Source organism: Passer domesticus, chromosome 1 (assembly GCF_036417665.1).
Source record: "Passer domesticus isolate bPasDom1 chromosome 1, bPasDom1.hap1, whole genome shotgun sequence".
In the NCBI taxonomy this organism is placed as follows: domain Eukaryota; kingdom Metazoa; phylum Chordata; class Aves; order Passeriformes; family Passeridae; genus Passer; species Passer domesticus.
The window spans coordinates 95,212,315-95,238,521 of NC_087474.1; the positions used below are offsets into that span (position 1 = coordinate 95,212,315).

At 38.8% G+C, this 26,207-nt stretch overlaps 1 protein-coding gene across 1 annotated transcript in view; it reads left to right on the forward strand.

Moving 5' to 3' along the window:
- Nucleotides 1-261: 261 nt before the first annotated feature.
- Nucleotides 262-26,207, forward strand: part of INO80C (INO80 complex subunit C) — a 30,001-nt gene continuing 4,055 nt past the window's right edge. Inside the window, exons 1-4 of the mRNA XM_064429891.1 lie at nt 262-475; nt 20,374-20,484; nt 23,398-23,509; nt 25,200-25,267. Of these exons, the coding sequence (XP_064285961.1) occupies nt 341-475; nt 20,374-20,484; nt 23,398-23,509; nt 25,200-25,267 (426 nt within the window). The 5' untranslated portion in view covers nt 262-340. The remainder of the gene's footprint in view (nt 476-20,373; nt 20,485-23,397; nt 23,510-25,199; nt 25,268-26,207) is intronic.

A 26,207-nucleotide genomic window follows, 5' to 3' on the forward strand; every position in this document is an offset into this window, starting at 1 on the left:
CTATAACTGCCTCAGCCCCAGCGCCTTTTCCAGCCCCTCACCTCCACACTCCGCTACCTCCCACGCACAGGGGCTACCCCGGGGCAGAGGCTGCCACCGCAGCCAGGTCTCTGAGCAGGGGCCCGTGACCCTGCAGGGCAGCGAGGAGGCGGCAGAGCTGTTTCCTTCCGAGCTCGAAGCCTCACAAGCGCCGGCCAAACCCCGCTCGCCCTCGGCCTCCCCACCAGGCCCGGCCCGGGGTGGCGGAGCGCGCCGCCACCACTGCGCATGCGCGGCCGCAGCACCGCCACAGCTGCCGTGGACCGGGAGAGCTGCCGGCCCGGCCGCGGAGTGGGGCGGCATGGCGAGCCTGGTCCCCGCCGCCGCCTCGTCTCCCGCCGGCGCCGCGTCCCGCAGCAAGAAACGCCCGGCGAGCCCGGGCACCGGCGGCGGCGCCGCCAAGAAAAAGAAGGCGACGGCGCCCGGCGGCTCACAGGTAATGGTGAGAGGGGGGCGGCCGGCGCGCATGCGCGGTAGCGACCTGCCTTTCCCCGCCCTTTCCCGCCGTGCTGGGAGCGAGTCCCGCAGCCCCTTCCCGGCGGGGCTGACCCCGCTCCGGTACCCGCGGCTGTCCCGGGACACGCCGGCCTTCCCCGTCTCCCCTGCCTCCTTCTCTCCCGTTCTGTCTATGGCCGCGCTGGAAGCTGCCGAGCCCGCTGCGGTGTCCCTCGGGCCGGCGGGCCCGTCAGAGGTCGGGACGCCGAGTGTCGGGCCGGCCTTCGCGCCGCTGTGGCAGAGGCTGTGTCCCCTCCCCGCCATGTGCACGGCTGGGCCGGGAGCGTCGTTTTCCCCCTTCCGGCCGGGTGCGCGGCCGGATGAGGCAAAGCTTAAGCGGGACGCCGTGGAAGGAAGCTGCGCTTGTGAGCACCGAGATGCCGTGTGGTGACACCCGCGTGGCGGCACGTCCTGGCCAAGCCGCCCTTCCTTGCGCTCGCCTCCAGCAGCAGCTCTGTCCGCGGGCTGTGCCGCGCCTGAGCGCCGTGCGTACCCCCAGGGTCAAACCTGTGACCCTGCGGGGTGCTCGGTGCGGTGCGAGGCAGACTGTGCTGGACAGAGCGCGGTTCCGCAGCCGCTGGATGTGCTGTGTGCGGCGCACATGGCCTTCTCTCAGTTGGACTAAGTAGAACATTGACATGTGAAGATGTAACCTCAGAGCCCGAGTTTTGGGGGACAGGGTCAGTCAGGGAGGGAGAAGGGATATTAATGTCAGTTTGTCCTGAACTCCAAACCTCAATCCCAGCGGGTGGTGCAGCATCATTTCCTGCATTGTGTCACACCAGCACTCATCCCCAGTTGATGTCGTCTGCCTCTTGATGAGGTGTAGATCACACCATTATAGAAATAAGCAATCACTCAAAAAAGTTCTGTTCTTCAAGTGCCACTTGATGATGAGGTGGCATCTCATGCTCCAAAATTAAGTCGTAGAAGATGTTCAGAGTCAGCGAGTACATGACATCTGTATAGACTTGAGAAGCCCTTATGTCTTGGATTACTTCTAGATAGATTGGGGTAGCTACAGTGGTCAAAAGATGGTTGGAAAAGGAGAATTCATTTCTTCCCCCTAGAAATGATTCTTCTCAGTAATATTTCATGAGCTATAACAGTAGCAAAGCTACAAATCTGCCCTACTGCCAGTTAGGTTGCTTGTTTTCACATCAGGAAAAATGCTTATGCATTTTTCAGCAATCTTCTCTCCAGGCAAATAGAAGCCATTGTGCACGCACGAGAGCACAGACACAAACTCTTCCTCCTTTGAATGATGCTCTGGTGTTCACCCTGTGGCAGTTACATGGTTTCTTTTCTGGTGGGCTTATCCTAGGACAGGGAGTACACACCACAGTGCTTAATGTCACTAACAAACTGCACCACAACTGTGAAAAATTCCTGCCTGACATGATCATGTCTGACAACTTTTTCAAGGTGTGACAGAGATGATGATCTGAATTTTCCAGTGTGGAGTGGTCTGTTCTGTGCATATGTGTGTTTGTGTATGCAGATATAAAGCATTATATATTGATGTATAACTTAAATGTGTATAAAATAATTTATGCTTAAGACTTCCCAACACCCTTCAGCCTCTAAAACTGTTTTTCACACCAAACTTAATCTTGTGGACAGCTTCCAGTGTTATGAGACAATCCAAGATTTCTTACTCAAGCTGGGTTTCAATACTGTGTGATAAACAGTTTTTGTAATTCTTCTCGCAAGTCATTTCAGTGGAGAAAGAAGTAATTTCTCAACACAACATCCAAGTCATCGTATGCATTCATTGACTTCAGCAGTGCAGATCAATCCCACAAGGAAAATAAAAAAATGCCTCAGAAAATGTGTAACCTCAGGAAGGGGACAAGAAACAGCTCATTCTAGCAATCTCATTCAATGTTGCTGGCTAGCTCTGTAGCAAGCCAGTTCAAACAGAAATGAAATGGGGGCTCTGTGTGTTTTGAGTTAAAAATATTGATTATGCCATAGCTCACCAAAATATGTCATGCCATAGCTCAGCATTAAATGGTTTGTGTTTTAAATACACTGACATTATTTCCTTGGTTAACTAGCAAACTGCAGGTCAGATAATCCCTACTGGAAGGTTTAAAACTACCTGCAGGGGTCAACTTAGATCTGGGGACTCCTTATTGTATTAAGTAGCAACTTCTGCTGAGAACCTTGTGATGGCCTGTGTGAAAATACACTTCATGTTGTGTCAGCTGGGAACATCCCCATGTCTCTGATTCCATCCTTGTGAAATTAAGCAAAAAGGGATTTTTGTTAGTTCTGCAAATTGTATACTTAGATTTTCTCTCATGTGCTCTATGTCACAAGCAGCTGTCACAATGCTCACCCTGAAAGACACGCTGGTCTGGTAAAACTGTAAATTTCAATAATGTGTTCATTTTTTTGATATAAAAAAAAATCTTAACAATAGCAATGTAATCAACTAGGTTGAGTAACTGTGTATATCCTACAAGAAGGCAAAATTATCACACAGCATACAGATATTTATAAACCACATTTTGATTTTGGTTCTCCAGCATGTGAATTGCTACTTTTTCTAAGATACACCTTAGGAGCATTACCAAAAAACATACTTCATCTTTTTTTTTTAGAGCGTTGTGGTAATAACACCAAGGTTGTGGGTTCAATTCCCTTATGGGCCATTCACTTGAGAGCTGGAATTGATGATCCTTGTTGGTCCCTTCCAACTCAGAACATTCTGTGTGATTTGTGTGAGTTACCGACCCAAAGGTATTGAGTCATATTTGTTTTGGAAGCACATTGCTCATAGGGCTTGTCAGTCATGTCTACAGAAGGAGACACATGCTTTTTGGACACAATGCCTGTATTTACCAAACGTAACATTAAAAGTGAGTTTACAGGAAAGCATGATTGCAAATTGATTACTTCACTTTCATCAGCATTACACAATTATTCCTCCCATGTTGTTGTGCCACTGCAAAATACCTCAGTCTTTGCTGCAGCCATGTTGAGGATTATTATGCACATTAAATGGTAACATTAATGTGTCAAAACCAGTGCTTTGTAGTGATTTATACAGCACCATTCCCTTAGATATCCCTGCCCAGTGGTTCCCAGTAGCTGCTGATTCATCTCCATCCCTGGCGCTTGTTCAGACTTGTTTCCAGGTCTCCTGTCTCATTAATTACTATCACTTAACCTGGGATAGAATCTTTGATACTGATCTTGAAATGCCACCAGTTTCTCTACCTTAATGTTCACGCCATTATTTTTATAAATTATACTGCAACAGGAAAGCTTTTAAAAGAGTATATTCTAGGTCAAGATGTAAGTAATAAAGTAAAATGTTTTTCTGTGACAGCTAAAAATCTTTAAAGATAGAATTTGCAGTAAGATAGGAGAGTGATTTGGAAAAAAAGTTTCTGATTTTATCATAGGAAAAATTAAAGAGATAAATTATGCTAAATAATATGGTAAATAAATTTACTTACATTATTTGTGAAATAACTTCAGACTTAAACTGGTGAAGTATTTATATTGATTTTATCTATAATTATTATTATTACTGTAGTACTACTGGTATGTCTGCTTAATGCTTTCTGTATTTCTTATTCTATGTTTAACAGCAAAAGGTGTACAACAATGTTAGAAAATAAAATCAAAGTGGTTTTGTTACTATCCTGTTAAATAAGCTCATCTAATGCACCACACAAAAACAAATGGAGTGATTCTGATACAATTAGAACTCCATTTTATGTTAGATGTATCTGTATTTTGATGTTTTCATCTCATAAACTGAAGATCATCAGATTTCACAGTTCTGATAGACAGCTGTAAGTTCAATAAGTGGACTTAAATATGTACATATTAACATGGTTACTGTTATGTACTCAAAAGCTGCCCACTGAAGGCAGGGAGCTTATCCTAGTACATAAACAACACACAGAATTTGGCCCTAAATTTCAGTAAATTTAATCAATTCTCCTGTCATGCCATTTTACCAAGCTTAGCACTCTTAGTAGGAAACCATCAAATCAATTTTAAAATAACTTTTTTTTTAAAAAAGCCCATTTGGTCTGGCTGTTAGTTCCTGAAAATCAAGGTTAGGGTGAATGAGTTTAACTACAGAATCTGCAAGTACCACTACAGCGACTGAGCTAAGCTGCTGCTGTCACCACGTTCTGGGACAACCTCCTTTTAGAGGACCTCCTTCACTGTACACAGTATGACAACTTTGTGAGTGAAAATTAAAAATTAGCTACTTACCACTTCAGAACTTGTTTACTGCAATCAGTATGATACCAAACTTATTCTAATTATTTTACTATTAGGCTTATTAGACTTATAGACTTTTTGCTAGACCATATTAGACTTTCTGCTACAGAAAAGCATGATTCTCCTTTGTAGTTGGAAATGTAATAAACAAGTAGCATTTCTCACCAATCCACCTGCTCTGAAAGACAGAAGGAACCTGACACAGCCTACTAGTAGTGAGATATAAGTACATATCTGTTTGCCAGTTTCTTAAAAAGCTATCATGTCATTATGCTCTAGACTACGCTTTTTGTTTTAAAACCTCTCTCATCCTGTAAGATTGTAACAGTAACCGAAAATACATGAATTTAACTAGTGCGGCAGTTTCAGTCTGAGGCTACTGCTTGCCTGGAATGATATCTTTAAAATATACAATGTGTTCCCATGGGATGTTAATTCAAACCTAATTAAATTGATTTAAATGACACTTCAAGTGGATAAAATGTAGATATGATAGATTGCAGGTGATTGCTAGTATCTGATAAAAACTGCTGAGGTGAGCTCTTCCAGTTCAGCCACTTGCACAATTGTACCAAACCCTACCCAAGAGTTTTGGCTCTTACAAAACTAGCAGCCAGTTCAAAACAAATTGCCATGTCTTAACAAGAGTTTTAGCAGGTAGCATTTCAATTGGCAGAGTTATCCCACACTGGGCCTCAAAGTGCATGTCACCAGACCACAGAGAAAAATCCCCCAGACTTGCAGCTCTCAGATGGAAGCTCTCAGAGGGTCACCGCTTATATCTAATCCTTTCAGACTCTGCACCACAAAGATACTTTCTGCAACAAAGCTGATAGTGAATAGCTGCAATACTCTTCCCAAAATACATCTTATTTTCAGGCAGTCCACTAAGGAGAAATGGGATTATCCCGTAGCACCATTTTTTGTCACTTGCACATTTGAAGTTAAATCTGTTAAGGATTGAGAATCCCTCCAGTCCCTGATGGGGAAAAATGGTAATTAAAAGACAAAAAGCAGATTTTCTAGAGAAATCTGGCAAAATTTATGTATGTTTTAAGCTTAGCTTTATTTTAAAAAGGAGAATTGCTTTTATGGAGCAATCTAGGTTAAAATGGAAACTGTCAAAACAGAGCTAAGAATTAACTTTGCTTAACATTTATCACATTTTGAAGGCTTCAGATGGTCTGTAATCATAAAAGCATGTGAATTTCTAAACCAGACAATGCCAGTCTCAGAATTACCTACCTCCCCCAACCAAATGTGAATATATTTTAGTTTTAGAGTAAACACAGATGTGTTATGTTGTAGAAAGGCAAAAGCATATGTGTGTTGCCATTTACTATGATCATCAGTATGCTGGTGTCATGGGGTTTTTACCCTTCTTTATTTGTCCTAGCAGACAATTTTAATCTCTCCTTTAGCTAACATAAAATGGAGTCTTATTATGATCACACCTAGTTTCAGGATTCATAATAAACATGCAGGAAATTTAGGAGACTTAATAAAGATGGGTCACCACTTCTATCATTGGAGATAAAATAGGATAGGTTATTTTTTTGAAGGAGGAAGAGCAATCTAAAACATCTCATACGTGTACTTTAGCATGAAATTTTCTATTGAGAGGTAGTACCCCTAAAAAGTGATCTCAGAATCCAGTTAGTGCTGTAAAATATTCAGATTAAGAAAAGAAAATTTGCAGTAACTTAACTGTCTAGATATTGCTGATTTGAAGTGGTGTTACACTTTTTCACATTTTTCTAAAGTGCAAGAATTGTGTTTGGTAGTAACTTCAATTCTTGCTGTAGCAAGGCATTTGCAGTTATATAATTTATATATAATATCCATTTATTCAATGTGTTCATTTTGGATTAGAAAGGCTAATATTAATTTATTAGCCAGGGAGGGTTGTGAACATATTTTTCAAACATCCCAAGAAAGTGGAATGGAAAGATTGGCTGTTTATTTAAACCTGCAGAAAGCCATAAAAGTTGTGACACACTGTGTTGTGAAGTATGCCTGGCCCTGACACAAGAATTCCTATCCATAAACAGCGTGTCTTGCCTCACTGCAAAGCACACCTGCAACTTTAAGAGGCTCAATTAGGCAAATGGATAAATTTCTCATTATTGGAGTCCCAGTCTCCTCCTGTCTTCTTCCCTCTTACCCACCTCCACAAGTCTGAGCTGCATGCTCCTGCTGCGTGCATCATGCCAGCTTTGGCTCTCCCCAGACCTGTTCCCACTGACAGAGGTCTGCTGTCAGGACTTGCCAAACATTCCCCTCTCCTGGAAGCTGCATTTCTGGCTGCTGCAGTGGTGAACTGGACTGATTCACAGGGAAGCCTTAACAGCTGTGGGGTGTAGCACAAGGACAAGGCACGACCAAGTGGCAAGGAAAACCACTTGTCCGCTACGAGCAACCTACTTCATAAGCTTGCATACTCTTAATTCCAGATTGCATTAATTGACTGTAACAGACTAAATGAAATGCTTGATCCCGTGTCCCTGCCTGCAGGAAGGCCTGGAAAGTAACAGCTTCAGCTGTCATATTGCTTGTCTGTCAGCCTCTAAGTCCCTCAGCTGATTCTGCTAACTGTGAGATGCCACCAAAATAAGTTATCAAGAAATAGGTACTGGTCCTAATTATTACGTCTCCCTGAAGATTTAGGAAACTTGTTCTACTTGGGATTCAGGACCATGAACATCTGCCTTTTTGAAAGCAGGCATTAAATCCTTTCTTTCAAAAGTAGAAGCACACTTATGCACTGATACTTGCTTTTTATATCATCTGCCCTTACAGCTCCTTAATCTGTCCTCCACTTGAAGTTACCTGTTCCTGTCACTGCCTGAAGGCATTCAAACCCTCTTTTTCCCAAGCACACCCTAACCATTGGGCTAAGAGCAGGTCTGGGGTGGGAGTGTGGAAAGGTGTTCTTCTCTACAGCCAAGGATGGAGGTTTTCTCTCTGTTCCAAAGAGAACAAATCCATAGTTTGGTAATGAGCATGGTTATCAGAATGGTCTGCTTATGTATTTTAGGTTTTTATTTCTGTTACATATTTTGTCTTATGATAATTTTAATACAAAAAGCACAGTTCTGCAAACAGGGATCAGAAATAATTTTCTTTCTAAGCTCTAGAGAAAAAGTTAAATACTCATGCCATCTAGTAAGATGTGTTTATGATGTAGTAAAAATGCAATACTGTTAATTCAATAAATAAATTTTAAATGGATAGAAGGAAACTATTTTGTGAGTAATACATACTTAGACTGTGGTGGAGCCATCATTTTGGAAGGGGTGAATATCTATGGCTACATGTCTTGAAATTGTCCTGCCCCAGGATGTAAGTACTGGCTGACTCAGGAAAGAATTGTCCTTACTGATTAAAAGACCTGCTGTGGATAAGAAGTGTTTTTGAGAATTAAAAGATTAAATTTCTTTTATAAAGCATTGTAGGCTATTGCTGGGATTTAGAAATAGACATGAAAATAGACTGTTAGTATAATATTTGTCTTTTTATCATTTATTAAACAGATAAATATAATTTGTTGTGTATCACATGTCCTTAATTTTCAATAAACACACAAAATTCCATGCTTCTGTGTACAACCTACCTAATATACGTACTACAGAAAATCTGATGTAATTAAAAAAGATAGCTGGTTTTGCAAACATCCACAGCCCTAGAGGTAAAACCTTCTACACAGTTTTAAGCAACTTCTGGTTTTGAGTTTTTGCCCTTGGAGTGTTGACAAGCTTGTAGCTTTACTTACCCTGATGTTCATAAGGATGCAGTGTGCGTATATGACAGCATTATTTATTGGTTCCTCAGATTTTTACTTTTCTGAGCTAAGGAGAGAACAAGAAGAAAGGCAGGAAAGGCTGAGACACCTGTGATTATTTCTGCATAAATTAGACAAGGTTTGTAGGTGTGGCTAGTGTCACTTAAGCAGTACGGCTGGAAAACTCAAATTTCAGGCATTTAAGTATTTTTTCATATTTGAAAATAAAACAGCAACTTACCAAGCTAAATACAGAACTACTGCTTAGAGTTTGGTTAGATATGAATCAAGGAAACCATATTTGAAGCAAAGGTTATTGGCTTCTCAGGAGTATAGGCAATGTTCATCCGGTGAGGGAGAAAGTATTGTGAAAACACTCATCATTTAGGATAAAGGTGGAGGGAGTTAAAACCTTCTAGGAAACTGTGTGAAAGTTACGTGCCATAAAAAGTCTTTTCTGTTGGGTGTGTGGTGTATTGGTATGCATTCCATCCAGAAGCTTGTCCTAATTTTCCAGATAAACTGGTACCTTTAATAAAAGATTACTCCTCCGTCGAAAAACGTTGTTACATTTATGCCCTGAAACCATCAGGACTACAGCAAAATACTGCTGAATTGGAACATGAAGAAATTAGGGCAGTAATTAATGTGAATTATACGACTGCTTATGTCCAAAAGAGCTTTTTATTACTAAAACCAGTGTCTTCTATTTTATAAGATATAGATTTCTAGCTGGGGAGATGGAGAGCTGCATGGAGAGTTGTGCAATCTCTGTGCATGGAAGTGTTTGTGGCCTGGTGGGGCAAAGCCCCAAGAATCTAGTCCAAGGTCAGTTTTGACCCTGCTTTGAGCAGGAGGTGAGCTGTGGCCTCCTGAGACCCCCTCCAGCCTCAGTGATTCAGTGTTGCTGTGTCAACTTCCAGATGATTGTGTGACTAAGATGGGTGTGTCCTCTCCCTAAACAAACAGTCCTGTCATAGGCAGATTCAAACGTGAAAATTACCACAAAAATCAATGACTACATTTAGACAGTATTAAGTCTCCTTATAATGTAACAATGGTTATGTTTTAGTAGAACTGCTCTTCCCTTGAAAGGACGGGACAATGTTCTGACAGCAAAATTAGCTGTTAAAGTCAACAAACTGGAATAGAAGAAAGCCATTTTTCCTTGACGTATGCACAGTGTACTCAGACTCCTCAAACCAAAGTAGTAATCTGGAAAGGTTCTTTAAATTGATTATCTTTATTTACATAATCCAGAACTAGAAGTGCTAGTTTAAGGCTCACATTAATGACCTTGAATTTTCTCCAGTCCGAAGTTCCATTTTCATCTGACTTTTTGTTGAACCTACTTTTTGAAGCCAGAATTGCCTTTTTTACAGATACAGACTTGCCCTTTTTATCCTTGTCCTTTTTTTTATCTGTCCAAAAGATATTTTTTAGTTTGCTGAATTATTCATTGTGGGAAATGTCTTAAAACAGGATCCTGTTAAACCCACCACAAAATGTTAAATACTATGTTTCCCTCTCACCTACAATTGTGGATGTGATACCAAAACTTCACTGATTCTAATGTAGTGGCAAGGCAAATCTTTTAATAGTTCTGTTCTATTTCAAGCAAAAAAGGCAGTTGGGATAGAAGTTTATTTGAAAACACTGAACTGTCTGGCACTTTTCAGATCTGCTGCAGTTCCTCAACTTCAATATACGGTATCAGGGTGAAGTGCCACAGAACTTGCATAGCTGAGTAAACAACCACCTACTTGTACAAATGTTTCTGCAGAAATATGTCAGAAATTTGCCTTCAAATTAGCTCTACCATACAACTTTGTCTTCCTTTTTTCTCCTGAACTGCCTCAAAATAGTCTACACGAGATACTTATATTACCTTATTTTCATCTAAATTAGAATTTGCCATATGTTTATTTTGGTTCAGTTGTCGGGGGTTTTTTTCTTTATCCAGTTAAATGTAGGTATCCATCGGATAATGCAGCTACAGTTTTGCTGAGTACAGGAAACTGGTGCACTATTCAAAGTTGGAATGCTTGGTAGTAAGTTTACTAGAGAAAGGAAAGTCCATGCAGTATTCAGGGCATGTGCAACCAGATTTTTTTGTCCCATAATATGAGACAAACAATAAAGATGACAGGTTTAGCTTGAAGACGTTTAAAGTCTAAGGTATAGTTTATTTTCTTGTCTTCTTTGAAAGACCTTTGGAGCATCTAATAAAATTACTGTTCTCTGACACATTATACTTTGATAACTTTTGGAAGGTCTGTAGAAAGAATGTTTTTATTCTCAGTTCCTGTAACATTGCATTATTTCATAGATCAGTTACCTAAGCTCTGTGTTTCTGATGTGCTGTTTCAGTATGGCAATCTTAAATACCTGTGTACAAATGGAAAAACCTTCTTCTAAGTAACTTTAGACTTAGAAGTCTATGCACCATGGCAGAAGTAGTGTGGTTAGCAGAAATGAAATAAAACTAGAATTTTAATATCCTTAAAGTGACAAGAAAAACAGGATCAAGTGCTAAAATGTGCAAAAAATAGAGAAAATGCAAAAGTGAATATTTGTTTTCTGTATTGGTTTACCCAATAGCCCATAACATTTTGAAGGTAAAATTTAACTCTTCTAATTCAGGTGTGTTTTTTCCTTAGCAAAACAGAGTAGGAGCTCTGAAAGATACCCCCTGTTTTCAGTTGAAACTATTTAATTGCCTTTCCTTGAAGAAATATTGTTTTCTTTTTTTTTTGTTTTGTTACTCAAGTGTTGTTTCCCATAAGAATGGATAATATTCTATATAATATACTACAGTCTGGAAACTGAAGGGGTTTTTTTGTTTGTTTTTTTTTTCAGAATAAAAAACATTCTGAAAAACATTCTCCCATCAATCATAGGAGCTGATAACTTTTTGCTTTCCTTGTCCTTGATTCAGTCCCGTGTAGATGAATGGACTTGGATCCTTCTCCTGCCTTGGCTGAAGGCTCTTACTCGGCACAGGGATTCTGGTATGCTCCCTGAGCAGCATTACAATGTTAATGGCACATGAGCATATTGTAATCCTCCACTCTTTTCTCCAGAAGTACTTTGACCTTAGCTGTTCTGTATCAAATGATGTATTTTAAACTTTAAGATGCAGTTTAGCCAAAGTCCTTGACTGATTTTTTCTGATAGAGAAAGGAACATACTGGCAGGTTTTTTATAAAAATTCAATTGTGATTTACTGTACTCTTTTTTGCTAGTATGCTTCCATCCATTTTTAGTCTTAAAGCCCATCAATTTATGAGACTTTTTTATTTAGAGGATCAAAATATTCTGTTGGCTGAGCTCACTTTTACCCTTGATACAAGTATGATCCAACATGTGCTTTTGGATTCTAAATATACTGCAAGTTTCAGCTCTAGGGCCACTTTGGCAATGCCATTCAGCTTATGCTTATGAATTTGTCCAAGCTACAATTTTCTTAATAAAGAAAACTGTCAAACTTCATAAACAAGGAGTACTCCCAATCCACCAAATGAAATCTAAAAGTGAGAGATCCCTTGCTATTATTGAAGCCAAAGGGAGCTTTGTGGCAAATGCAAATTAAACCAAGTTTTTCTGGGATAGTGTGAAGCTATTCACAGTTGTGTCCCAATTACATTTTATTTGAGACTTTTCCCCACAGGAAATAGTAATTTTTTTTCCTTTAAATATCTGTAAGTTATAAAAATTTGCTTATCACAGTACTTAAATGTATTTAAATAGGAAGACATGTTTGGCATTTGAAATCTCTTGAGAATAAATCCAAGCTTTTTACTGAGGTTTGCTCATCTTATTCTGTATTTGACTGTTTAATAATTTTGAAGAGAAGAAAGTGAACTTGAGGGTTTTCTTGTTTGTTTATTTGTTGATTTTTTTAAAAGTGAGCAGTACTATTATGAAAGGAGATCTCGTGTCATGAATTTGCTATGTCTTTTTCCCCCAGGTTTTTAAGAAATGCTTGAGAGGTGGGGAATGTAATTAAAATCTTATTCTCCCTTTGGTTGCATTTTTAATTTTGAATTCTAACCCTCGCACATCATAATAGAGCTTTGCATTAGGGTGTTTTATACCTCTATCAAAGTGACTAAAGTAATTAGTATTTTATACATTTTGGTAAGTATTTTGTCACTGGAACCACCAGTGCAGGTGAATGATAATGGTTTTATGCTCAGGCACTGACAGGACCCTAAATGAGAATGTCGCCTTTTAATCAAGAGCACTTGGAGTCTATGGTATTGAAATGCCCTACAGAGAGCATAGAAAAGCCATCCATCACTTTCTGACAGTCCAATCTTTTAGTGCATGAGTAAAATTTTATTCAGCCTTTCTGAGGCAGTTGGAATGTGAGAGGTTTAACTCGCCTCAGAACACCACAAGTTCGAAAGCATAATGTCAAGATTGCTATCTGGGCAGCTTATGTGTCTTTGTGTATTATCTTTATTTATTTAAATTGCAGTTGAAGTGTTTTCCATGTCCTGCTTCAAACACCTTCCCCTATACTCTTACATACCCAACAGCAGAGATTATATGTAAATTTTAGTCATATGTTTGAGTTAATTTGCACAGTTGACTAACTCTTGATGCTCAGTGGAAATATTCAGCAAGTCAGAGGGAAACCAGTGCTTTAGGAAAGGCAGGTTTTGTAAGTCTTGTACAGGTAAGTAGTACGTGGCTCAAAAATCCTCTGGGAAATGCTTAGAAGAAGTGCATTTAGTGATACATGTACTTGGAATTGTAAAGTATTATTATAATAGTTCAACATCTAATTTCAAATTTTGTGTTCTTATGTTTCTTTTTAATGACCCTCTTTCAGCTTTCTTTATAAGTGAAAACAGCAATAGCATCTGAGGACAATGTGGTAATTTAAGCAACAATATTTTTGTTGTCAAGCCTTTGGGGTATTTACTTGTGATGTCAATGGAAGCAAAAACCTGTACCAGGACCTTTGTCTGTTAGGATGAGTTGACAGTGATAAAAACCCACTGACTTAAATGGATTTACTCCCAATTTAAACTGTATACACAAATGACTTGCCAACCATAGTAGCTGCTTGAAATCGAGGACAATGATCTGCACTGTACTTACTAGCTGGATACTACTCAGGATTTTCAGTTTTTTAAGTAAATTCAGTTTTTCAGTGCCCAGTGGAACAAAATTTGCTGTGAATATGCAGAATTAGGGTTTGGGGTTTGTTTTTGGGTTTTTTTTTGCTTTCTTGACATTTGAACATTTTCAAGCTGAACTGGGGAAGTTGTACTGGGCTTCATTTTAGTGAGTGGAAAGGAAGAGGGGGAAAAGTTTTTCTTGCTGAATCCAAGAACTAGTAAAATGCAACCAGATGAGGAAGACATGTTTATATGTCTTCCTGAAAAGGTCTTTGCAGCAAACCCTTCTGTCACAGACGTGGTTAATCTTGTTCTAGACAGTGCTGTTTCGTCAGTCCTGCATTGTTACTGAGTCTTCAGTAAGTTTGCTTTCAGAAATGTAGCATGGTTATAATGTTGGCAGTGAGAAATTTTTTAACCATCATTTTAACTTGAGCTCTGACACCTTTCTCAGTGAATTATTCCCAGCAATGTAAAGAGCTGCATTTTTGGCTGCCAGAGGGTACGTGTTCAAGTTTTAATAGCCTCTGTCATGTCATCATGCAAAGTTAAATGATTTAAATATTCAGAATGTGCAAGAGCCCGGGCCAGCCTTGTTATAGTGAGAGCTAATATATTAATCAAACAGCTTAATATATGTTCCAGTATGAGCAGTATTAGCTGGCACTCCGTTAAATAGCTGACATTCAGGTTCTACTCCCAATTTTAAAAAGTCTGCTCATATCATTGCTGCTGTCATCTAGTGACATTCGTTCTCTGTGTCCACACGGCATTCTCACTCACTGTAATTGTCTGCTAGTGAAAATACAGGTATTTTCCATCGATTTTATAAATTACCATTTTCTTCCCTGGCTGTATGCCACAGCTCTTGTCAGGATATCACAGAACTTACACACAACTAAAAGCCAAGTAAGTTGCCACAAGTTGGATATTGCTGCTTTGGAAGTAACCTACTACAGGAATAATTAGACATGCACCATTATTGAAGCTGAGTTAAAGAAACATTGTAGTAGTATTGTGATTATGAAAATCAGCTGCCAAAAGATGGTAAAAGTAATTAAACTATTTCTTGAATTTCACATAGAACGGTTGAAGACAAGTGGGTTCCTCAGTAAACTGGGTGCTTGGGGCTAGACTCCTCTAATTACTTCATTTTCAATGGTGATATACAACACTCTCATCTGTCTTTGTCTCACTGTAAGACAAAGCCAGCATTTCAGAAATACTGAATGCAGACAAAAAACCATACCAAAATCCAACATGTGCAATCACCTTCATCTACAATTCCTGTACTCTATATAATTTTCAAAGCTAGCAAATTAATGATTTGCAGAAAACAGAAAGAATCAATGTTTTCAGTATTGTTTTTGCATCCTTAAATTAGAAACTCCCTTTCCAGTTCTCATAGAATTTATTTATGCATTTGTTTTGATTTACCAACACACTATTCAGTTACCTTCTGGTTTTAAATTTTGTTTTAGCATGTAAAACTGTTAACACCTAGTGAAACTGGCTACTGATGGTCATAGTATACCTTCAGTGATGTGCAAATCCATTTTTTTTCTTAGCCATGATATGCGTGGAATGCAGTGACAGGATGGCAGAAATGCACGTATTTACATCTTGACTTTATGTTTCATATTTTCATAGGTTTTTAAATACATAGTAAAATCCTATTAGTCCAAAATAATAAAAAATGTTATAGAATATAATCTGAAAGTAAATAGGTAAGAAATTTTACTTCAGTATATATCAGCTATTCTGATATATACTGATGTTGCACAATTTTAATCATTGCTGGGGGAATTAAAAAAAAAAAAAAGAAATTATGTGTGAAACAAGCACTTTCCTAATAAGCTAATTTCACCTGGTATTTAGTCATTTCAGACACCCATTCCAAACCCCACAATGCTAATGCCACCTGGAAATAGCCAAAACAAAGAAATCGGCTTCCATGGTCTACAAGTTTTGCTTGTCCTCTCTAAATAAAACCAGACAGATGGCTCAGTCTTTGGAAATCATGTGAAAACATCTGCGGTAGGGAATTTGGAACAAAATATATGCAAAAAATTAATAGATCTACCAAAACCTAGTACTGAAAGTAGTATGTGAAAAGGCAGCCTCCCAGTGTGTTTCCTCCCAGTACAGACAGCATATACAGCAGGGTCCAAACTAGGCTCATTCCTGGGGTTTGGCTTTATTCAAAAGAAACCAGTGTAAAGGTAGCAAAGCTTAGGTCAGGTCTCTTTCCCCAGACTTGGCTGCTCATAAAACAACTTATTAGGACTCCCAAGTGTTTGCTGCAGGTTTTCAGTCTCTCTCAAATTTTTGCTACCAAGTCCTCTGTCATCTTTCTCCCTTGGGTGACTGTCACCCAGTCCTAGGACATAATAACAGGGAGGGCATTGTCCCACCCAGGAGGGATGCTCTGAATACTTGATAGATGGTCTTGTGAAAAGAGCTGCAAAATAGAAGCTCATCCCCTCACTATTTCTCTCGTCTATCCCAGGAGGGATGGTGGTTGCCAACTTGCCATACTGTGGTTAAAATTCAGCTGAAGCACATAAATATGACTTTACAGAGGGAATAAAATTGCACAAGTGCTCCTGTAAGAAGTATTTGACCTGCCGCCTATGGCTTTTAATACATGCCATTCCAGTCAAGGTTGTTCAATGCCTGGGGATATTGGGAGGAGGAGGAGGAGGAGAAGAACAGAGAGGGGTAACATGAGAAGTGGCAACATGGACTTCAGTGGGGATTAACAGCCACAGAAAGAGGTGCTGGGAGAGGATCAGTTACCAATAGTTACTGATGGCTTAGCTGCAGTTTTTACTGCAGTGGTTTCATCCTTATTTGAGGTAAAACTAGCATAAGCATGTTGAGCTGTACTGACGTCACATCTTCATTTTTCCATGCAGGTGTAGCATGTAAATGTAAAGCCACTCCAAAATCTTTGTTGCTATGATCTTCAACAGACTATGGAGAAAAACATACTGCTTAGTGACTAATGTAGCACAAATTCCTTGTAGCCCTAGTTACATAAACTACCATTTAAAAGACACAATTTAGTTACGAAGTGCACGTTAAAAGCTGCTCTCTCCTTGAAGCGTATATTGAATATCCCCTAAAGATTGTTTACAAGATCAGTTAGAAAGAAACTTTAAAGAAGCTTTTGAGCATTTCAGCCTATGGCTGCACCTTCTTTTTAGCCCCACAGCAAAGCATTTAGGATTATCCCAGGAGTCTAGGGGTGAGGGAGTTAGCTAAGAGAGTGGCTCGGTAGGGAAAATGTGCTGGGGATGGGCTGTGGACTGGGCAGGAAGGGGAAGCTGCCCCACACGTGACTGGGGGTTACAGCACACATTGAGCAGAGCGTGTTCCCTGGTGACAGACACTTCCTCACTGTGCTCACTACACCACCGTCACTTCACGGGACTACAAAGGGCATTTGAATTCTTCCTGTTTGTTTGTCCCAGCACATGACAGTGAAGAATGAACTGTCTTCCAATCTAAACGACCAAGGGAACAAACACATTTGGGAGAGATTTGTTCAACTGATATTAAACGTTAAATATTACCTTTACTGTGCAGTAATTGTTCACTGAGAAATCTCTTTTCAGGCTGTAAATAATGGTTTATATTATCACTGTATTATTCACTTTCAGGAAGCACATGTTTTGCAGAACAAAGGTAGATCCATATCCCCTGCCTTTAAAAAACTTTCAGAAAACAAACCTGAAAAATTACATTAAGTTTCCTATGCTTTAAATCCTGACGTTTAAAACATAGGCCAGAGAGATTTGTCGATTTTAGAGGCACTTGCAGTTTGTGGCTATAAAGCTGCAAAAGATATCGGCTGAGACTTCTGCAGGCTGCACGGGAAGAGCTTTTCAAAGCTCTGCACTGCCAGAGTTCACACCTCTGTGCAATAGCACATTATCCGGGAAGCACTGCTTCTGCTCAACTCTTTAATGTTTTTCCAGAAAGAGAAGCACATTAGCTCAGCATCTCTCTGCCATGGTCCCATTGCTAAAAATTGGAGTTTTCGTACAAGCAATGCTGAGTGAGGGAACTGGCATTCCTCTACAGTATGTCTTTATCTCAGTTCCCAGCATTTAACTGGAATCATAATAGTCAGTCTTATTTGCTTCCCATTCTGTCACAGGGCTCTGAAATCATGGTATCAGCTGCATGCCTCAGTGATATGAAAACTGCTTTACAGCTCTGCACCCTTTGCCTTGGACAGGAAACTGCTGCTCTCGAATTGTCCATGACAGATCCAGAGGCTACTGCTGGCATGATGTCTCACTGGCACTGGAGGATAATTTGGGTCATCCCATGAACCTGATGCCTTGATGGGCAACAAACCCAAAATGCAGTAGTTGCTGCTCTAGATCATGCTGCCTCTGCCACCATGCAAGGGATACTGGCACCAACAAAATCAACATCTATCCTGTAATGAGAACTAGCCTGACTATTAGCAGCTCTAATACCTGAAATCCCTTTGGAGTTGGTACGGAAAAGAAATTACATGTAGTATTTACATTCAGGAACTGTCCTTCCAGGAACAATTCCTGACTTTCCTTTCCACTGCACCAGCAAGATTAGCACTGAATCCACACAGAAAAAAACACTGAAGACAGTGAGGGTAGTATGTAAGTATATCCATCTGCAGAAATTGCAGACTATATGTACAAGGAAGTTTCTTCCCTTTTACTATTTAACTACTTTTATTTGCTGAGTCTCAAAGTAGTAGTTACTGCTTTGAGATATTGTTGAAATACTACTCAAAGCCTGTTTCATAGAAACCAGAATATTTACAAGAAGATCACTGAAGGGGCAAAAGTGATAAAGTAATTATCTGTAGAACTGGGTTTAAAACCAACCAGATGGTACCAAAGAAAAGGCAAGAATGCTTTGAAGAATAAATCTGAGTGCTGATTCTTCTACTTAAGAGAATTCACACTGATAATGAGCAGTATCAGAGATAATGAATTCATGAAAAATAATCTTGTATTTCAAGCCTTGTCTTTCTCAAAGCTGACTAATGTTTGCTGCTGAAATCTGAAGTGCTGGAAGCATGCGTGTACAAGAATATACTTTGAAACCTAGGAACTCAGTGTATAAAGCCACTTTACTCAGGATTGATGAAGATATTTTCTCTGCTCACTGCCATATAATGTACATGTTTCTAAACATCCATCTGCATTTGTTCTGTTTCTCTGACAGTCACTGCCTTTTAATGCTTTCTGTCCTCAATGGAAGAATCAAGTTTAAGCTACAGGCTTCAGTGTTGCTTATTCTGATGTTATTATTGCCTTATCTCCTGTAATATGAATTTACAGAAGACTGTGTTTTTTGAAAACAGATTATTTCTATTCAAATTTTTATTTTAGTAGGGCACTAGAAATATTGCTTTTTTACTTTATACTTCCAATATTTAAGATCTCTCTTTGCTATGTTGAAAACAGGCACTGTAGAATGACGGAAGTATTTCCCCTAAGAAGAGTTCAAGTTGCCTAGTCTCTAATTCTGTAATTACTTTTGCATGTATTAAGAGTAAAAACACTTCCCTTGTAGTCACATGGAGAAAGATATGCTGAACCATGGCCTTTGCTATATAGCCCAGTTTGTAGAGATACTCCAATAAGCCACAAATTATAGCAGTCCTTTTTTTCATACTTAAATGAGTATTGTATCAACACAAAAGGTTTTTACAGGAAAACACTTTTCCCCCCTAAGTATTATCTGTCTAAACATAACGTGAAAGAACATTTTAACCATCCACTCAGTAAATACTGACTTAGCTTTTAGCCAAGCTTTTACTCTAAGTTAAAAAAAAAAATCAAGGTATGAATGCCTATTGACTAAACTACCAAACTCAGTGGCAAAATTTGTACTGACTTTGGAGTAGATGAGGATTTCAGATAGACATTTATGTGTGTAGCATGGGCTAGTTCTGGTAATTTGGAGCCTTATAGGTCACTAACAGATTTAAAAAAACCCGTAAACTCAGCCGTGCAGAATTATCAGAAATTGCTTAGACTGCCATGCAACTTTTTTAGCTTTCCAGTCACACACACCTTTTCTGACTGCTCTTCCTGTTAAATAAATAAACAAACTATAAAGAAAATGTAGAAAATACTAACTAGCACCCATGTAGATTTTGTGAAGCTTGCATATAAAAATAATATATAATAAAATACTTTTTCTCAGTCCTCACTCAAGCAGAGCTGGCACCAAGGATGAAGAATAAAATGATTAATCCATTTTTCTTTAGAAAGATGATGAAAGTCCTTTTCATTAATTTTATATATTCCTGTTAATGGTTTAAACAGAACATTCTAAAACAGTTTACATTTCTGCTGTTTTGGGTTGCACATACTATCTTGCACTTTATAAAGTGCTTTTATTAATACTGCAATAAATCCCATGCAGTTGCTACTCAGTGGGCTTTGGCCACTCTATTCCCCTCCTCCCTTTTGTGTCTCAGTTGTAAATTGATTGGGAAATACTCTGTTTCATATTTCCCCACTCTTGGCATACAACATCTTTAGTTTCAAAAGAAATAGAAAAGCTAAAAAGGCAACAGGTAGGTAGTACAGCAGATGCCTCCATCTCCAGTTAAACTTGCTCAGAGTAACAAGCAGTAAGATTGTATTTTTTCTGCAGAGTGCAGGTGGAGAGGCTGTGAGTGAAAATAAATTTCCGAACACAGACTCCAGCACAGGATCAGTGGAAACTACTGCCAAACCACTACCATTTAAAGACCCAAACTTCATCGTAAGTATGTTATTTAACAATTTGAAATTTCAAACTTTTCCCACAAAAGACTTACTAGGATTCTATTTAACCATGTTCCTAGTGTAAATATTAAGAAAATAAGCCTAATAGCCAAATAAAAGGTTGACAATTTTTAAGAAATTCATCTCAATCCATGTAACACCACGATCTAAAGTGCACATTGTATTGTAGCATGAAAATGGCACTGGTCCAGAGGCAGAACTGTGCTATTAAATTCTGGAACAGAGTGAGGAAACCTGTTAGGTGCAGGTAAGTACGGAAATTTTATGAAACGATATCTCACAAACTACCACAGCTAGAGAGGAACAATTAATAGTGTGAATATATGAATCCCATGTTCCAGTTCCTAGTCAAGGCAGGCTGCAAAGCAGATGACCTAGAAATTAGCCAGAGAGTCATTAGCAAATGGCATTTTGCTCCTTTTCTGGTCCCTGAAATTCTTAACAGATTTGTGGTGTCTTCTTCCAGTAATGGCTAGATTAAGAAGCAGAATGCTCTGTGCTCACTAGAAGTCTGGCTGGCCAACATTGTCATGTAAACACTGACAGCTGATGAAATGCAGGCTCCTAACACTGTGAGGGTTAAACTAGGAGAGAAGGTGAAGAAGATTAAATTAGTAACGCTGGGTTTGTTTTTGATATCTTTTTATCTTGCTGTGCCAAGGCCAACTCATTGGCACACTGTACAAATGCTTTCTAGACAAGCAAACCTCTCAGACTGCTGGTCCTAAGCCAGTACTTAGAAAGAAGGATTTTATCCCAGATTTCACTCTGCATGAACAAGATACAATATCCCACAGCACATAACGAGTAATCGGGCAATGCACAGCTCACTAAGCACAGGTTTGGCAGGGGGTATGAAATTAATCTCTGACATGTGAGTTGCTCTACATCTGCTTTGCAGACAACTTCACTCATGAGAGGGGCGTTCAAATGACCGTGTACTTTGCTCACTAATCCTCCAGCAAGCACCAGCATCTTTGAGAAATGGGGCTTATTGCAAAAGCTCCTTTTGTGCCCAGAGGCATCTCATGTAGTTTCCACATAGGATTTAAATATCTGTGAAGCCCTGAGCTGATCCTTTAGTTCTTGGAGGGATGTCACCATTTCCAAAGAGGCAATACTAATGTCTGCATGCTTGAAATAATAATGAATGTACAGGGTCTTTGGCAACTGCTGCAGAAATAATAGGCAGTTATAATAAAAACCATGAAATTGTCCCCTCCAATACAGTAACTAATTTGAGAAGAAATGCATTGAGTGTTAATCAGCATTTCATTGGTATGACCTGGTAGTAATAATTTGGATGGATTTTTGCATCTTTTCAGCCTAATTTGCCTTAAAAGGAAGAAAATAAATCAAATAATGTCTCTATCTCATATGTATGCCTAAGTTTGAGCTATTAGCTCACTGCAGAGGATAAACTTAAGAGAAGAGAAGGAGGAAGAAATTACCTTTTCCTAAACTTTCTGATTGGAATTTACATCCTTTGGCAATGGGTGAGGGGAAAAAGACTTTCTGACACTTGTGTACAGCAGTAGCTGCTGTAGAGCAGTAGCTCCACTTGTCCTTGCTCCAGCTTTCTCTGAACTTTGTTTGGTTCATATGTGCTTGGCAGTCGTTGCTTTTCATTGTAGGTGTGTGAGGTGATGCTCAGCCCCATTTTTAGGAGGCATAAGTTCATATAAAAACAGATTGGTTTTGAGAATACTGAACAAAAAATCATTATGCAGTGATTTGGGGGAAAATTCATGCAATGAATTTGAATTAGTAGTGTGGAAGTACATGTAGTTTCATCTCATGCTGCAGCAGTCTCTATTATGCAATGATCTTTAGATGACTAAGGTGTTACCCTAAGAGCAAATATTTGCTTCTGTCTTTTAAATCAGATATCCATCACCAAAACCCAGTATATCATCAACCCGTGAGCATATTTTCTGAATATATCTTACGTCTACAAAAAAAAGCTTTCTCATTGAATCCTTCCTCCTCTCATCCTCATCAATTTAAGTGGTTAATTTATAAACATTCAAAGTGAAAGTGTGTTTATGGAACTTCACTGAGTTTCAATGAGACTCATGGGGCAAGTAGTAATTATTAACAGAAATAGCAACTTCTCAATTGTAAGAACATTTTCTTTTTCTGAAGTTGAGCTGTAAATCTGTGTCCTTTGATCATTTAGAAGTAGTACAGTATGTTGTGCAGCTTCTGTCTCTGGAGGGACATAAATAAATTACTCTGTAGCAATCACATTTGATAACGGCAACTGCCATAATAGTACCTGTGGCAAGCCTTCCATTAGCGTTCCTTTCAAAATGCAAAATTGTCTTGGCAGCCAACATTCTATTTATTACTCTTTTTCTATTATTCTGTCTCCTAGCCTTTGAAAGAAAAATAAAATTTCCAGAAAGTTTCTCAGTATTCATTACATTTTGCAAGATCAGTTGTGTTTTCTGCAGTCACGGATAATTTGTAAAAGAGCTGCACCTGTAATATGCCATAAAGAGGAGATAGAAAATTTAGATGTATAATTACAATTTTAGAAACAACTTCATAGAATAACTTCTAATACGATAGGAAGTACATACAGAATCCTGTAATCTCAGGCTAAGCCTAACAACATTGATTTTCTGTTTCCATGTAAAAAACAGATTTTAATTTCCTTCAGTTAATGGGAAACATAGAAGCTTTGACACAGTCCAAAAAGCTTTGTTTTTGCTTGCAGCCAAGATTAAAGTGTACAGTATAGTAGTCTGCTAGTGAAATAAGTGAGAATAACAAATGGTTCATGACAAGATGAGACATATCAGAAAGACTATGAAATATAAGTGTCATGCTCTGAAATAGTATTCTTTATTTATTTTTTTCTCTAACACCATATTTTTAATTCTAGCACTCCGGCATTGGTGGAGCAGCAGCTGGCAAGAAGAACAGAACATGGAAGAACCTAAAACAAATTCTTGCTTCTGAAAGGGCATTGCCATGGCAACTAAATGATCCTAGCTGTAAGCTGCTTAGACGCTTTGCATGTATTTATAAATAATAGAATCCACACAAATAACTTTCTTTAAAACTAACCTAAATTATTTCATCAGTGCATGCAGTATCCTGCTTGGACAGGGTCCAGTAGTACATTTAAGATTTCTCCAATCATACTCATCAACCCCAAGTGGAAAGTAGGGGGAAGCAAATAATTTGGAGTATCATGGCAAAGTTCAAATACATTTGGGGGGAGAGTTTAATAAGGGAAAAAATATTTATCCAAACCAAGTCGGAAACTCTTGTTCCCACGAGATTTTTCTCACCTTTTCACTGGTTAGGCACCTCTTCTTCTGTGTACAGTCCAGAGGTGTTTTGGTGGGTGGCTGCTGCTTGATTAGCTATATTTGAGTACTTTTCAAGTAGTTTCTGCTAAGCCACATACCTGCAGTAGCTTAGATTTCAGACCAAGCTTCCTATCCAGCTCCTTATCCTAGATTCTTGGGAGATTTAAATCCTACATCCTCTCTTTAGTGCAGCACAGCTGAAACTACACTATTAGCAGTGCTGATTAGCAGTCCTAGCTGGTTACATCCACGGGAGGAGCAGAGTTACAGTAGTTGTCTTAATCTAGATATTCTTCAAGTCTACTTGTAAAGTAGGATACTATTGAACGTAGCTGCTGGCGGAATGCAATCCTGAAATTTTACTTAGGCAAGTGGAGGTATTTCAAAACTGAGCATATGCATACACTTTTTGTCAGACTTGGTGCTTTATCCAAAAATAGCTTGCCGTTTTTTGAAGTGTTTTAGATGCAACTGTTACAGAAAAATGCAGACTGCTGTGTGTTCCTGGCCATTGTAACTGACAATCTGCTGATGTTGCTATTTCTACTATGCTCTGTTTGCAACCAGAAATTTACAGTATTTTTTTATAAGAAGGAGGGAAAAGAAATTCAGTTTCATATTTAAAACCAGCTGTCTGTGGCATTAGGGTCTTTTGAATTATGAGATGATGGGTTAGAAATTTGATATAGATGGGGTGTTTGAATTGAACATAGCATCTGAATGAATTGAAAGGGAGATCAGGAAAGTGGAAAGAAATCATTCAGGTGCAAGATATTTTTGTAAACATCCAAAATTGAGGATTTAACTACTTAAGCATACCAACTGTATCTTAAAAATTGTTTATGAATGATAATTGCTATCTAAAGGGCACCAAAGAACAGCAATTTCCAACCCTCAGTTTAAACATTCAGACAATTTTCTAGGTCATTGACTGGGCTTAAAGTGGTACATGCTTAAAGATTTAACTGATTTAAAAGATTACTTTGCTTTTGTGGATTATAGTATTTCAGAGCTGCAATCTTGAGCAATGTTTCACGGTCTTAACATACAGTATGCATTTGATAATGGTTATTCTTTGCACGTGACTGACTGCGAGGGAATTCATTAAGACTTGGAAGAAATGGACACATTTTAAATGTCTCTGGCATTTTCCTTTTGGGCAGGGCAGTTCTGCTTGCTGAAATTTATTAATAGATGAGCAGGATCAGGCTGTGATTTACATGCTAACAGGCTAAATGTTTTCAGAGGTGATTCTGCTTCATATTTCTTTGCCTTAGTGTTGCTAGTTAATAGAGACCTCAGAGAGAAGGTTTATGTTATAGAATATATATATAAGAGACACTGAGTTTATTCCTTTGTTTCTCTCCAGATTTTAATATTGATGCTCCTCCTTCTTTTAAACCTGCTAAGAAATACTCAGACATCTCAGGACTTCCAGTAAGTATTTTTTTTCCTCCTCAAAATTGACATCTCAACTTCCACAATGAAATAGTGCTGGTGCCTTGTTTATGAAGTTCCTATTCAGACTTGGGCTTAATAATTATCCAGTGATTTAGGACCAAACCCCAAATACTTCTCACTATGTCACAAAATCCTTAGGTTATTAATAGATGTCAGGACAGACTAACTGTGACTGTCCTGCCAAGTAACTCCTATGACACCTTCTTCTCACCTGTAGAATCTACATTGGTGCCCATCATTTCTAATTCTTAAGATAGCTGCAGGGAAAGCTGGTAGTCCACAATCTCCGTAACTGTTGACTTTGCCAAGGTATACCCACACTGACTGAAACTTTCCATGCTGTTTGCCTGATGTGGATTTATTTCATCGTAGCTTGTAGAGGAAGTTTTTAAAAGATGGCTCAGCAATTTTCAGTAATGAGATTAGGCAAAATTTTATTGTTTGTCTTTTCCACCAGGTTAAAAAAAAAACAAACCCAACCTTGTTATCATTGCTCTCAAACTTTGCCTCAAACAAATCAGCCTGAAACAGACACTTGGCATAGACTGTTGAGAATTTCAGATACCCCTGTGCTTCAGAGCTGGAAGATAGAGTTTGGCAGATGTATAGCCTGTGTATCACAGATGGGCTCTTTTATGTGTTTTTGTTAAAGAAAGAGGAGAAAGGGGAAAAAAAAAAACCAACCACATTTGACTTAGATACAGTTTGCACATGCTCCAGTAAGTCTTGGTAGTTACAATTTGGTGCCTGAATTCCCCAAAGATTCTGTTGGCACAAAACAGAAGTAAAATCATTGAATTCTGCCCAACAAAAATTTTGTATCTCCTGTTGAAACTGTTCCTCTGTTACATGAATAATTTTACTTACAACAAAATGGATATTAGTAACAGCATATCTTTTCAGTTTTCACCTTTAA